Genomic DNA, 16470 nt, shown 5'->3' with positions numbered 1-16470 from the left:
TTTTGTGAATACCGACTTTGGGTTTTTATATCAAGAAATTATGAATAAACTCACCAAAATCTTTGCAGCCACAGTAACTCTTTAGCAGGCTTCAGATTCTTCTTGTGCCTGCAGCCTGCCATGTATGCTTCCTCAGTCTAGTGGGTATTTGGGAGATCGGTGCTGACATTTGCCAGCCAGCCCTAGAATCACAGAAAAAACTCTTTCTCCTGTGACCTAAGGAGCCCGTTTTGGCCAGAAGTGGTGTGTTGTGGTGCACTCCAGGCTCCATGGCCACGTCTGCCTGTGGGCATTGATCCCCTCTTCAGCCTTTTGCGGGGAGCTGAAATCTCTCAGCCTTGCTCAGACTTGCACAAGTGGCTCACGACACCCAGACTCATCTCAAATTGCCCTTCTGTTTTACATCCTGAATGGCATGTAGGGGATGAGAAAGACTAAATCAGGAAATACTGAGTGGCAATTTGAGGTGTATGGGACAGCGTGCCTGGTGTTGAGGGTGGAGGGCAAGCAGTGTGTTCCCAACACCATCCCCATTGCCTTTATATTGGGTGGTGGTGATTTATAAATGGAATTGTGAGGGCTATGAGAATATGTTCCTATCCTTGTTTAAAAAATGCTCTCTGATGTGCTACAGCAGTTGACTTAATTTTGTAAGTTCCTACATTAAACGTTAGGACATGGGGATCACCGAAAACAAACAAAAAAATCAATGTTAAATCTTTCATAGTGCATTTCTTTTTATCYCTTTTTGGGGGAGGTTCTGCTCCAAGAAAGATTTTGCATTCCTCAGCTTCTGAGAATACTAAGAAGCTATGTAATAATCTGACGTTTAAACCAGAAAGAAACAACCCACATCGATTGGATTAAACAAAAAAGTTCTGCAAAATAAGAACAAATAGTCATGAGTAGATTTTTTCCACATGATTGCTTTTGTCATGAATTCCTTTATCTTATACTAACCTATAAGTTCATTAATGGTCTAACCAAATGATTGAAATAGTCCTTTACCCACAGATCACTAAAATTAATCTTTTAAAGGAGGTGCTGGAATCCTTTGCAAGGGGGTTAAAACTAAAGTTACACATCATGATAATAATCTCCTTTTTTCCTTTGCCACTACATAGCATGTTATAGCTAGACTAGGATTTCTTACTTTAAAAAAACGCATGGAAAAGAAGTAATTTTGTAAGGGTTGCAAACAAGAAACCATGGGCTTAATTATAATCCAAACACTCATGCTCCTTATAAAGCTTCTTCCATTGTTTCTTTAAAATATATAACTTATGTACAGATATTTAGATCTATTTAGGTTTATATACTTTAGATTTAGTTATTCAGATTAATACAATTTATAGATGTACCCTATGTAGCTGTGACCCAGTTTCATGAATGCTTAAGAATTTACATGCATTTACAGACATGAGATGTCCTGCTCCAGAGGAGTTGCCTCAGAAGTCCTGTACATGGTCAAGCTGTTGGGCTGCTCAGGTGTTTGGTCGATTACATTGCACATGTTTAAACTAATATCACAAAGATTGCATAGTGATTTCAATGAAGTAACCTACTTTTACCCATTAATGACTTTAGAAATATTTATGCTCTTTTCCGACCTTGAGGTGCAGTCTTTGAAAAATTTGGAAGTAATACACTTAAACATTTTGTTATGACTATAGCAGGATTGGAAGAGTAGAAAACACAGAGAAAAACTAAATGTGATCATGAACACTTCAGACATTATAGTTGCCCATTTATGAATTGTTAACACAAGAACTGGAAAAGGTAAAGACACATATAGCTGTACTTTTGCTCTTGTGTATGTATGTGTTAGGTGGTGAAATATGTTTATCTATAATAAAATACAATATGGTTTAATTTCCTGTGTGTTCTTAGACATGGATATGTAGTATCTTTTACTCATGCGTGGTACCCAGGTGTAATTTCTAAAGAGAAACAGAGAAGGGCATTAGTATAGCCGATATTTGTTATGTGAGGCTAGGTTTCTGTTGCGCTTCTTATAGTGTAATCGGAACAAAACAATGACCTGAGAAACTTGTCTTCAAAAATAACTTGTTGAGAATTGTAGTCTTATCAGCATAAGCCAAAGATTAGAGTAGAAACTGACTGGCACTTATGTTGGACCAGAAGTCAAAGGAACCACTGAGCAGGTAGCTGATTATACGTAGGAGCAAAGACTGACAATCTAGTCTGTGGTATTTTTTTGAAGATACTTTTATTTGACATTGAAGAAAATGCTGAAGATTTCCAGATTTCAGCACTTGACTCTGCCGTTTACCTCTCTTGAGACTACAATTTCTGTCCTTCTCTTGGTCTTGGGTGAGGAGCAAGTGACTTCAGATCTTTCATCCCACTACTGCATGTGGCCAGCTGCTCTGGTTCTGCGGGGAAGGGCTATCATTCCTCAGCTTATCTGTTTCAGGGCATCTTGGACAAGTAATCCCTGCTCTACAGCCATGTAATATCCATCTGGAAAAATCAGGTGAAGGAGCTGTGGTGGTTTCGTCCATTATCTAAATTCTGGAAAGGGTGCACATAAGGAAGAACGTTCACTTCTGTGGTACCTTGAGCCCTTAGTTTGCAATGCTGACTGAGCCCTCATGATTCCTCTTTGCCTGGGTTTCTCAGACAGAAATGCCATTTAAGAAAACAAAAACAAAAAAATGCCATGCTGCTTAAAAAACAACAATCCTCATGTAATGACATTTTAAAAATAGACGTTGGCCTTTACAGAATTATTCAGGGTGAATGTGAAAGTATTAAAGTTCCTGCTGTTGTCTAAAACCAATAAAACATTCCTGCTTATGAAACTAGTGATTTTCTTCCCTTTAAATGCAGGCCCTAGGAAGCCCTACATCTACATTATTTGATCAGAAAACTGAATTTTAAATACCTGTCCGATATTTAATATTCCTTTCTCACACACATTTTAAAATAAAAACATCATGGGAAAGTATTCCTCTTTTCCAAATAGACTCAGATAATTCTTTTAGAGTAAATTTGCAGCCTGGAGTGATGCTGGAGTTCCAGAAACTCCCTGGGAGGTGCTCTCCTCCCCACTGCTTTGGCCAGACTCCCCATATTTACCTCTTCTGGAGCAGTCTCACAGCATTCCTCTGGGTTTCTTCCATACCTGGATGTTGAAAGCTCTTGCCAGTCCTGGACTGCAAATCCACACTGTCCTCATTCAACCCTCTCGTGCAAATGTGATTCTTGAATGTTACATGAAGATGAGGAGCTGGTAATAAAAAAGGGAAAGCTATGATAAACATCATCCTAGTTATTGCCTATTCCTAGATCATAAGCACTTTGACAGCTCTCTCCTGGCCCGGTTTAGTCTTCTGGAGTCTTTTGGCATTGGAGCTGACTTTGCTTTTTGTCTTTAGCATGCAATACACATCACAAGTGCTTAAAAATATATATAACTTTTTAAAATAAAGTTTTACAAATTGTAAAACAGAATGTGAATTTTAAATATTAGTGAAATCCAACTGAGGCTGACTATAAAGCTGATTTTTATCCTATTCACATTAACTTCAGGGAATCACAATACATTATTTAAAGAAAATCAGACCAGAATACTACAAAAAAAAATACAAGATAATTGTATGAAGAAGAGTAAGTGAACATCTGCATATGACAGAATTTTAAAAAAATAACCTATGTAGCTCATGCGATCAGGTTCTGTTTGCGAAAATGACTTTTGTACTTGGGAATTCAGCTTCAGTGGAAGTCAACAGGATGAAGTCCTCAAAAATCCCATAATCAGTTTTGAATATTCTGCTCTTACCTATATAGCACATTCCCTCCATTAAACTAATGTCAAGCTGGCTATTGCTTGATTTTGTAGATGTGTGGCTGAGGGTTACACAGTTGGTATGACCAGTTTCTTTCCAATCTCCATCAGGACATTTGTGTGGTTTTCCATCCTTGAGCAACGGTGTTTCTGCTCCGAGCAGAGCATGCATACATTTGCCTTTTACATGCTCTCGACCACGAGCAATTATTTTGGTTTCTCAGACTGCACATGCACACGCACATACCCACCATCACTTTGATTTGCCAGTGTGGTTCCCCRTGTCTTCACATTACCCTTATTTGGTAGCCAGCTTCAGGTGCCAGACCCTGCCAGTGCTGCAGCCTCCTCTCCAGCAAAGTAATAGCTGCGGTTAAGATGTCATTCTGCATAAATCAGCTTTGGCAAGGACAGAGGCTGAGGGCAGGAGCTGGACTTGTCTTTTACACAGCCTGAGCGATTCAAGTGGTCTTAATCCTCCCTCTTATTACCCTGGCTTTGTGGAAGGTAGATGGACCCACTTTAACAAGCAGGAGTGAGCTTTTTTTTCCTCCTTTCTTTCTGGTGGCAACAACAAAAGACCTGGGAAATTCCAATTAATTAGCACGCCTTGGGCTAATGAAAGAATAAAATTGAAAGAAAAATGTCTAAAGCTTTGAGAGGAGTGGAAGCATGTAGTGACAATACAGGTTTTAAATATTTGTGGCTGTTTGTATAATTTTCCCAGGGTTTGCCTCTTTGTGACTTGAAGGGATAAGAGCAGAAAAACAAGTGGAAGGTTTTGTTTGCATCATGATGTAATAACATTTCAGCTTTTAAGAAATCTAAATAGTCTGTAACCTGAAGAATGTTACTGATGGCTGTCTCTAGAAATCAGTTTAAATAAGATTATAAAAAGAGAACTGCTGTCATTTTATTATTGCAATGTGCCTTATGGATCATATTTCAATGGAACAAGACTGGCTATGAAGATAGTAGTAGAAATTTCCAGAGAAGTCATAGCAATCATCCAGGTGGACTCTTAAGGAGTCCAGGGAGGAGGAATAATTTTTCAGTTGGGGAAATGTTTTCCTGAACTATCCTGAGGTACTCTTATATCCTGAAGTGAGAAAATGCATAACCCACATATGTAAGCATCCCTTTATAATAGAGAATATTCTCTTAACCACAGAAAGTCTCTTTCGTGAGTGGTACTTGACTTTTGGCCTCCCTGTCTTGCAGCTGTGAGTTTCAGTGATCCTTACACTTCTTTAAGGGCTTGCCTTTCTGAGCTTACTGGTTTTTGAAAGGAAAATTACAACTGCTTCCCATAAATGAAACCCAAGAATGGTTGAGCTGATCATTATGGAGGTGGAACAACCAGAGATCAACACAGCAAGTTTTTTAATGATGAAAACAATGTGTAAATATAATTTAATTTTTCTCGACAAAGTATACTTGTTTTGAAACACAAAAGAAAAACCTTTCTCTTATATGTGGAATGAGATTTGCATAACGCTTTGAGATACTGCTATTGTAGAAATTCAAACTTTGATAGTGTCTTATAAATATGCTTGAAATGTATTACACCTGTTAACAAGATTATCACTTGAAAAGACAATTGTATTTTTACTGAAAAGCTTTTTTGAGGTGATGAAGTGTATTGATATTTAATGAAGCACCTAACTTTTAGATGAACCATGAAAGCAATAGCTAAACTAATTAACTGAGCATAAAGCTTCTTTGAATCCATATGTTTTGTGGGCTGTATGCTTGTTATTTCTGCCTAGTTAAACTGACAGCTAGGATAACAGTCTCATACAGTCTTTTAGGAGAAACAATATTAAGCAACATCTTGTTTTTAATGAGTGGAGAAAGAGAAAATTGTTTGTTTGTACTGCTTAGAAACTCAGATGGGGACATTGCAGTCTTAAAAATTACAGTTAGTATCCCTGAACAGTGGCTTTAATCTGGGAAACAAAAACAGACTGAATGTGATTGCAAGTGACTTATGTTCCTGTTTGCATACTTCAAAAGCCAAATTCTGCAGTTCTTTCAATGTTAACATTTGCCACCTGTTCTTGATTAGTATTGATATTCTGCAGCATGGCATTTATTTTTCTGTTGTCCTGCTCATTCATTTCAGTCTCTTGAAGAAACAGAAATGGTTTTCTGAGAAGCAATGGTCAGGTATTCTGGGTTATTTGTAAAGAGTTAGAAAGTGAGCCTCACGTGGGGTTGCGATTTAACATTGGACAAAGCCTCTATTGTACGCTTTTTCACTGAGCAGATGTGTCCTGCTGGATCCTGACATGCAATGACAGTGTGGCACCGACATATTAAAATGCTGAGGGTCAGATGTGGCCCTGGCTGGAGGTCTCTTGATCTCTATCGCCCATGCAGCCTCCGCATTAGCTAGTGTCTAGGCACAAGGCAGAAGGTAGCCCAGTGGTCACAGCAAGAAAACACAAGCTGTGGTGTGAACAGGAGGTGTGTCACTGCGCTGTATTGCTTTGGTGCATGAAACAGTGAAGTCTTTCCAGTAACAAAGCTGTACATGTCCCTGGTTGCACTTGATTCTTAGCAGATAGCAGCAGTGGTAGGAATTCTCTGAAACACTAAGAATATTGAGACAATAGAAATTATCTCCTCTGAGCATCTTCTAATTAAAATTACAGGAGGAAGAACTTCAGGAATTTATTGAAAAAATGCTCAGCATGTATTTCTAGCCTGAAGAAAAGCACATCTGGGCAGTGAAGGTTGACCAGTGTTAAAAGGAAACTGTCGATGGGAGATGTGTTACAGCAGTCCAGATAATCATTTTTGTAAAGTGTTTTCTTGTTGCCCCTCCATAGTTGGCTGCTTTTTCATACACAGATGTTGCTCCACTTCTAGTTTAGTGCGAGTATGACAAAAGTTAATTAAAAAACTGAAGTAAATTACTACTTTCAAAAATGAGTTCTTCTGTGAACAGACAATGATGTCCTAATCTTGCTTTGTAGTGTCTTTGTGGTGATTCATTAGTACATGATAATTCTGCATTGCAATCAGATGATATCAGAAAAGAAATATTCCAAAACTGCCTGAGTTAATGAACTTTATTTTGCAGCTGAGTGCATAATGTTTAAGGGGAAATGTGTCTCTCTACTACTTTCTTCTGGAGTCAAACCATTCATCAGTATGTTTTAACAATATTTAAAATCAGGAAGTTTTAACAATATTGTTTTTTAGTTTGCCACTCAAGTAGTATTACTTGCAAGTCATTTGAAAACAACAGTGCGTGCACTCACATTTGTACAAATATATGTCGTGTGTTCATTTAGATCAAATTCAAACAGTAATTTTCCAATGGCACTGCAACTGAAAGGTGTTATCTCTAATTCCATTGCACTACTCTATAGTTCTTTCCAATATCTGTATCCTTCCATTTTGAGACTATTCATAGTTTTCTTTCTGATTGTATTGTAATGGCATTCTAAGGAGCTGGCCAAAACTGAAATTGAAAGATGAAATTACCTTGTTTTCTTGCACCTGATTTTTTTCGTTAGATTAATTTTTCATTTAGATTAATTTACCACATGAATAATATATTCCATTACTTTACCAGTGAAGTTGCTCTTGATTCATATCAGTTATTTAAGAATATGAGGCTTTCCCATTGTATTCATTTTTCAGAAGTGTAAATTGAACAGTCAGGGTAAGGTTAGTGGATAGAAACTTGCCAGAGGCTAGTATGAGTAACTCCTATACCGTAGAGAAGTGATAACATAGGGCAAAGATGCAAAGCAGTATGTTTTCTGTAATAGGAGAACACTTAATATATACAGTCATAAGAAGCACAAAAGCAGAAGCAATTGTAGGTGGCAAACCACTTTAGGAAGAAACAAGAACTCACTCTGCTAATTTCACTGGCAATGAATAAGGAGTTACCCATTGCAGCTAAACCATTTATATTTTAGTCCAGTTAAATAATTACCAGTTTGTGCAGTGGTTAACTGATAACTTCTTATTCCTTATGCAAAATAAGAAATCAAAGTAGATTTCAAAAAAGCTTTCAAAATAGCTTTTTAATCTAGGGAGGAGGGTCTTCCTGATAGAGGTAAAAATGATTCATAGTTAATATGAGGCATTATAAATGTATGCAGATCTAATTGAAAATCTTGTCTTTGTGATACAGTGTGTGTTTTCTCCTTGAAGTTTTCCTAATTTAACTGTTTTACAGTACGTTCATAGTTTGGTTATTAGAAGGCCATAGTCTTCATTTGTCCAAATTCAGTGGCTAAAATATGTTCCACAGAACTAAGTGATCTCATTCCTGGGTGCTTTAAACCAGCTAAGTTAATTACCTACAAGGTATTGTTTTCACCAGTCAGTTCTGGGTAATTTTTTACCCTGGTTCCACTTGAAGGGAGACATTGTTTTTCATTGTGCTTTGTCAGTCTCTGTTGTCTCACCCTGGAGTTGCTGAAAGTACATGCTTGATTGCTTCATACAAGTGAAGCAAATAGCATTGGAAATTAGTGCAAGCTAATTTACCAAGTGCACTCTGATAGTAAAACACCTTTCCAAGATTGAAAGCGTAGAGAGCTTTTGCAGTGCATACATAGTATTTTCTCATAATACAGTGTGGTCATATAATTCTCCTCAGTGTATTTCCTCCAGATTATTTTTCTTGATTATAAAGATTAAGCCTGTGCAAACAGTTAAGAACATGGGAATTGCCAATACCACTCAGTTTAATGGTCTATCTAATTCACTGTTCAGAGTGGCCACTGCCAGATGCTTTGGAGGAAATTTCTTACTAACAAAGCATTACTATTTCTAAGTGTTCAAGAAAATCCTGAGCTAAGACTCAAAATCATGAGGATAAAAACTGAGAGGTTTAAAAAAATGGGTTTATCTGTATTTACTTGCTGGTTTATGGTCTTTAGGATCTCAGTTTCAGAATTTTCTCTGTAACTACAGAGGCTGGATTTTTTTAATTTCTATTTTTTAAAGAAAATGAAAGCCAAGACTGTTTCCCTTAACTTTAATGTCTATGCAGTTGATAAACTGCTACATTTCACAGTACCTTCAAAAAAAATCATAATTTGGCAATTTTTTGAGCCTCAGTTTACCGACTAGCTTGTATCCTGAAATTCCAGAATGAATCCTGTGCTAAAGCTGCTCATACCTAATCTAATTTTTAACAGACTTGTGTGTAGTTCAGCTATAAGCCTCAAGGTCTCCCCAAAAATACTTGGGCTGAGAGTATGGTACCCATGTGAAGAAGTCCACATTCCTGAACAGATCCAGAGTTTGGCTGATCCTGTATTAATAGAAGAAAATAGCCATCACCCCTATTCTGTCTCTTTTTCCTTTGAAGCTCCAGTTTAGCATTTTTATTTTCTAAAGGGGGTTTCAAGGGGTCTGACATCCTCTGCTCTGTGGTTTGTGTCTCCAGCATAGGTAGTTGATGTGCAGTGGTGCCACTTAGCTGGCTTGAAAAATGATAAGAAAGGAACTGGGTTCAAGGATTTAGGGTACTAGCTCCCTAATACTCATTTATGAAAAAACTAAAACTGATGGAGGGAAAGCATGAAAGGTTGAGGACTTTCCCATCAAGGAAACCTCCTGAGTTTGCTTAGCAGCAACTGCCCTGAAGGCCCATGTCCAAGGTGCCCCAAACCCTGCAGGGTGTGATGGCATGTGGCCAAGACCTAAGAGACACCTAGGGCTGCAGTGTCCACAAGATTCACCAAGTTGTGCAAAAAAGGCAGAAGTTCATTGAAAAGGGCCTTGGTGGCTTATAATCTAGTCTATGAGAAGGATAAATTGGCACAATCTTAGCAATTGCTCTCGTCCCTGGTGGCCTCTTTATAGTGTTCATTGTCTTACAATGTCCTCTTCTGAGCATGTTTTTTTCTCATGTTTTTGGTGAATGCAAAATCTACACAAGGTGGAAACACTGGGAAACATTAAAACTGACCATTGCCAAAGCTCTGCCTACTGCACAATCAACAGACAAAAAACAAACAAGCAAACAAGCAAACCTAGAGAAATCACCTTTTGCTCTTTTGTTCCATTTTTTAATTTCTAGCTGTCATTCTAGCAATAACACCAGGACTGATTTTCAGATGAAACTATCATTTTTAGTTGCTTTCTGTCACTTTCATTAATTCAGTTATTGCAAAATTTACTGATGTAAGAGATGATTGAATTTGATCTGATGTTGTGTATTTCAGAACAACAATTAAAACTGTTTTTTGCCATTGTTGAATGTTTTTGCCATTGCTGAATGTTGAATGCTTTTGCTGTATTATCATTTTGTTGTATATCATTATCATTGGAAGCATAGTCTACAATTACAAAGGCTAGGTAAAGTAGTTTCATATTATAACATGAGTTACTTGGCAGAATTAACAAATTGTTAGTCTTGGCCATGCAAGGAGACACAGAAATTGTGTTTTTCAATCAACATCTGCTAGAAGAAAATATGTTTAAAAAGAAATATTTTCATCTTTTGGACTCTGCCTCCAGAAAGTAGGAGAGTGATATGAATAAGAAGGTCTCATCTGAAATTCAGTTTACTCAAATTAAGGTGGTTCTGTTTTTCTGCATTCTTTGTATCTTTTTCAAAAGAATGCAGTGAAATATTTTTGCATATCAGATATGAAGGAAGCTTATCTATTAACCAACTATAGAGTAAAGAAGAAAAATAAGCAGCCTAAGGAATGAGGAAGTGAATGGATTAAAATATTTCCATAAAGAATTTGTAGTGTTTATAATTGTTAACTATTACTGTTAATTATTGATAAAGAACAGTCTTGATTTATGTGTAATATGTTTATCCAGAATAAATGGCACGCTACTCAACTGTAGTTCTTCCTGTCAGTCAGTTCTAGATTGATTCCACCTCATCATCTATTTTACAGTACTCCTGTCTTTATTGGTCTATCTCATGACTGAAATCTTTGTAAATAAGAAAAAAAAATGATTCTATGGCTCATTTAAAATATTAGCTCCTGGATTTTTCTCAGAATTAACAGCCTAATTCAAAACCCACTGATGTCCCTAGAGAGGTTCCCATTTCTCTCAGCTGACGTGGCATCTTGACATCAAGGAATTCCTGGTTATCCATCCACTGACCCGAACATTTTAGGCTGTAGGTCAACGATACAGCAAATCTGGACTGAGGGCTCCTCTGACCCTGTGGGTATGTGATGCCAAATGCTGATCTGGCACATGCTCCTTCTGCCAGTTCAGATTTATTCAGCACTTTTGAACCCATTTTCTGAGAGGTTGCGCCAGGCAGGCGTCTACGTTGCACCTCTTTAATGTGGTGCAGGGTCAGGTGCAGTCGTCCTCCTGCAGCTGGCTGCAGGCCAGCACGAGCTGCATCTCTTATGCTCTGACTTGTCTTGGCAGCTCTGTGACTGTATGCTCACACCGGGCTCAGATCGAATTAATACTACTGGGTGACACACAGGGCACAGAAGAGATATTAATGATGAAAATGTGGATAAAATTTTATGATTTGATGATAGATTATTTCTTGATAACCATTCTCTTCTTCTGCTTCTGCTTCTGCTTCTGCTTCTTCTTTTTTTGTCATGGGAAGAATTTTGATTTTGCCCCATTGAAGCAAATGTATATCACCCAGGGAAGAATCAGAATGTATTTGGTACATTTCTGTGGTAGAATTGCTTTTTTCAAGGCTAAGGAGTAGTTTTGCATTTTATTCATTAGTTGATATATATGAGCTGTGCAAACTTCACAGCTGTGTTCTGTGTCAAAGAGCAATTGGTTTTCTTATGCTGTTATAAAATGCTTCCCTGTCTTTTATATCCTTCAGTACGGAAAGCCCTTGCTTCAACAAAATGAACACATCTTTCTAAAAAATAGCTAATTGTACATACCTAATATACATATGTATGTAGGTGTACTATATAGAATTTTATATAATGTGAAAGTGTCATATAAGTCTTTCACCTTTGTTTTTTTTTTTCCTTTTTGCTAAGGGAATGAATGTTCATATTATTACCAGGAACACCTTATGCTTTTTTGCCAAATTTTGTTGTCTGGTTACATTTTAGCATCCTGTAACATTATAAAAGCAACTTGCTGAATAACATGCTGATTCCAATTTACTGAGTACAAAATGCAAATTACTGTATAAGAAAGAAAATAAAAAACCTTCTCCTATTCTTTAGATTAGATGGTATATCTCTGGGGAGAGCACAGAGGAATCCCACAAAGCTTAAGAGCTGCTTTTCTGGTGCTCAAAATGGCAGTTTAATGCAATACTAGGAATTTTCCTTACATGTTTGTTTTTGGCAATTTACGGTCCTTCTAGATAAATTTCAGACTGGGTTATCCTTGAATTTTCAACTGGATGGTATATTGTTCACTTATTTTTCTAAGTAGTAGACATGAGTAAGCTATGTCTGTTAAAGGGCTGCCATATTTCATCTCGTGGAATACACTTTGGTGGTGGATCATGGGATCAGCTTGTAACTTCTGTAAATGAGCTTACACAGTGCTTTGGATACTGGTAGACTGAGGACCATATATGTGCTCATTGCGTATATGTGAGATGTTGCTCAAAGTGAAATGTAGTAATTTGAAAAGAAAGCACAGAACTCTGAAACAGAAACTGACATATCTACTTCTTTTCTTTTGTTAAAGAAACGGTATCATTTGAAATTCTTAGGGTGAAAATTTTAAAGATAATCCTATTTGGTCTGGAGAAGATTGAAGGATTTGCTTTTTCTTCCTATGACTGTGTGGGCCATGAATGCCTTAATTTACTTCTTTGTGAAGTTCATAACTTGTCTGAACACCCTTTTAAAGAAGTAGTACGTGAGTTGTACAATGGAAGTCAAAAGTAGATTAAGAAAATTGTTTAAATTATTGAAGTACTTTTCACATTATTCATCTTGATGTTGCTGTCCTGCTTTGGGGAGGAGTATGAACACRGGGAAGCTGGTACAAATATGAATAAACTAATTACTCATTTTGAACTGCCATGAGAGTTTGCTAGACATCAGACAACTTCCAGATCATGACCTACATTTATCTTGATGTGTTTTATCTCAAGAGATCTTGTACATCACCATCTGTGACCCAAACTAGGACATAAAGTACACAGAGCATTTTGCAGTCATGTTCCTCTGTAATCATCCCATGCTACTGCGTAAGAGCCATCAGCTTGAGTCATGGCAGCAGTGATTAAAAGCAGACTGTGGTCTTTCAGAGAAGGTTGAAGATACTTTTTGGTTTGATTCAGCTCGAATTCCTCTCCCCAGGCGTCTCAGGAATGCTGAATCCCAGCCGTAAATCACTCCAGCTGCAGAAACGATGCAGCACATGCGCTTCCCCACACCAGAGCTATGGCAGGGGTGGTGATCTGCATGTGCGCCAGCAGTCCCCATGCTTTTTGGGTGGCTAGGATGGAAGGGCTTGCAATTGCTAGGAGCAGCAGGTTTTGGTGATGGATGAGATTCAAAGCATGGTTGTGCCCCTTCCGCCTCTTTGCATCGTCTCCCATCTTCASAGAGGGATTCGCTGTAGTCTTTCATTATGGTTTGGCGGTCCCTCAATTGCTCTTTTACCCAAACTCTTCTGGCGGTGATTTTTCTGTTGTTTAACCATGATGTTGGGTCTTGCACTCATGTAGTGCAGTCCATGTTTGCTAGCATGCCTAATTTATTCTCCTTTAGAGTATTGCTTTTCATGTATGGAAAAGGTTATAAAACCCTTGCATAGTTCCCCTGTTTTGTTCTGAACTGAATATACTCAGTTCCAGCCACTCTTCCTGTTGTGCTAAATGACATGAGTTATGTGTCCTCACCCATGGGAGACGGATACTAACCTGCCTTGTTTATTTTTAGGAGGTCTTGATTATGGACCCCAGTACAAGTCCATTGGAAAAGGCAGCTGCAACAATGTAGTAGTCACCAGCAGTCCCATGACAGTTCAACGGCTGGGACCTATTTCTCCTCCTGCTAATCAGGTCTCAACAGCATGCAACCAGATCAGTCCTAGCTTACAGAGGTCTGTGGATGCTTCCAACCTGGGTGTACCTCCATCTGATACAAGGTCCTGAATTAATTTTTTTTCTCTTTGGTACTTAAAAAAAGGGAGTATTTTCATTCTGTTGCCATTCAAATGCAACCTTTTCTGATAATTATAATGGCCTAAGTGATGCTCTGTTATGTCATGGGAAATACAACATAATGTAATTCACATCAACCATAGTCATACTGGTTTAGATAATTCAAATGAAGTGTGAAATTTGCCCCCGCATTTTCTATGCTTCGTAGAGTTTTTTGTTAGCTAAAGATTTTTCTAGGCACATAACCATATTTTTATACATAGAAATAAAAGGACAGGAAATGCTGTGGGGAATGAAAGTTGATATGGTCCAACTGTTATATCTATGGGGGCAGTGACCTTGGATTTATGGTTTCCAGTGTTATGTTGGTGCCTATCAAATAGCACTATTGTTAAACTAAGTAAACTAAAATCCCCTGCTAACATTCCTCTCTTCTCATCAAGTACCGTTTCTTTCAAATCGTTTAACTGGTCAACAGAATTAAAGTAATCAGATCAATTGCGCCCAATCTGCACTTAGCCAGCAGTCTACTGCATCTGTATTAGGCCTGGAGGAGGGCTTGCATGACTGAAAATTTGCCCATTTTCCCAGCTCTCATGGGTAGTTAAATAGAAACCATGGCCTCTCCTTGTAAACCTTGCCTTTTTATATCACTAAACCATATTTAATTATTTATTAATAAGTTTGTAAATGCTCAAATAATTTTTGAGATTATAGCTATCAGTATTGTAGACAAACAGGAGTGAGGGGAAAATTTTTATGTAGACAACCTCCATATAACTACAGTAAGCACATTGCTGGATATTAGTTAAACATACAGTGAGAAAATAGTCTAGTGTCACTTAGGAAGCTACCTGCTCACTTTGCAGATGTGACTTCTATAATAGTTGCCTAAAGTTGAAATGTAACTTTCTTATTTACAAAAGACAGGGAGAGTTTTTATTCTGAAAACAATTTACATTTTACCTTATTATTACAAGCCAAGGAACAGTCTTGAAATAATTATGATTGGTATTATTTAACTGGCAGAAAACCTTGTTATAATCTACTGGAAGATATTGGGTGTCATTTCCATCATTTCAGTTGTGAAGACTGAGTCCCTTAGTACCCTTTATTTTTGCCAATTTACAAAAATTAGTTATGCTTCCTATATAAATGAGCCATGGAAAAATATTCATGGCTAAGCTGATGACAAATGCAAGGACATACATTTGAAGGCAAAATCAACAWGATAATGTGAAGATATCATTAATTACTACCTGCTTGATAATCATAAGTATTAGGTGTGCCTGTGTGGTTCCAAACACTACCAGTTTTACATGAATGTATGGTAGTGTATACTATATCAGTATTGAGCTATACATTTTTGTTTTTACTCTAAAGAAATATTTACTAAGGGTGAACTGAAGTTGTAATTCTGGCAGATCTGGGATCTAGTGTCTCTAGAGTCTCTTTTAATGACTTATCAATAAAGATGTTACAAAATTAGAATCTGTCACAGCAAGAATATCTGTTTCAGCAGTTTTTCTATCAAAATAGGGCAAAACAAATTTTAAGTCAGATTTTAATTCATAGGTTGTTGAAACACTTAATTTTGAATTGCTTCAGCATTAAACCATATCTGCTTAAGCTGCTATTGTGCCTTTCAAGCTTTTCAATTTATATATCCCCAAACTCCATAATCTTTCATGGGCTGAGTGCCTTCTCTGAGCTGTACTACTGAGGATGCATCATGAACTGCGTTCTGGCAGTTCAATCCGAAACAGATTATTTGTTGAACTGACCCAGAACAAAATGTTTCATCTTGATTTTTACTGATGGAAAAAGTTGGCAAAACTGGAGTTTTGCTACAGATAACATCAGATTTTGGTATATAGCCCAAGAAGGATAAAACCTTCTCCCCATCTTTCTGGAAGTTTTCCAAACAACTTTTCAGAGGAGGTAGTTACGCTTCTTGAAACCAGATGTAACACTGCCATTTACTTTGAAGCAAGTGAGAGAAAGACCAAGGAAAGAGCAAAGCGTTCTTGGCTAGTGAACAGAAGACATGCAAAAAGATAAGAAAACATGTTTTCAGTCTTCCATGCTTACTTCTAACATTCTGGGTTATACTTGACACTGTGGCCTATGTACTTAGAGGGAGAATAGAAAGTAATTGCAGGAATCTCTTGTAAATGTTCATAAAAGAGTCTGGTCCAAACACACAGCTGGTTTAGATTACAGTAAGTACACATGTGCCAATTAATACCATCTGAGGATCTGGCACTGTGTTATAGCTGGCCCTTCATTTTCATATTAGTTGTATGTATCTTCTTCCCCCCAAAACTGTTTACTTAGACTGAGGGCTGGGTTTTAAGGAAGTGGCCTTTATTTTAAGAGCTGGGCTCTTCAGTTAAATTGACTTTTGAATTTAGATGCTTAAGTGAGAACCAGGCTCCTTCAGATGATCTGGCCGTTAATTATTATACACCTGAAATTCTGGGCCTTTTTTTTAATCTTGTCCTGTTATGAGTCGATGCAGTTTTTCTTTACTGGCACGTGTGTCCTTTTGCATTAGAAATAAGTAGCTTTTTGAATGACACTG

General features: G+C 37.5%; 1 protein-coding gene across 1 annotated transcript in view; it reads left to right on the top strand.

Moving 5' to 3' along the window:
- The window catches only part of GLIS3 (GLIS family zinc finger 3), a 156302-nt gene that overhangs the window by 16230 nt on the left and 123602 nt on the right, over positions 1 to 16470 (top strand). Inside the window, exon 2 of the mRNA XM_026060012.1 lies at positions 13663 to 13870. Coding sequence (XP_025915797.1) covers positions 13663 to 13870 — 208 coding nt within the window. The remainder of the gene's footprint in view (positions 1 to 13662; positions 13871 to 16470) is intronic.

Source organism: Apteryx rowi, unplaced genomic scaffold, assembly GCF_003343035.1.
Source record: "Apteryx rowi isolate R43461 unplaced genomic scaffold, aptRow1 scaffold_163, whole genome shotgun sequence".
In the NCBI taxonomy this organism is placed as follows: Eukaryota; Metazoa; Chordata; class Aves; order Apterygiformes; family Apterygidae; genus Apteryx; species Apteryx rowi.
The sequence above is the reverse complement of the archived record's forward strand: the minus strand, read 5'-3'. Positions and strand labels throughout refer to the sequence as shown.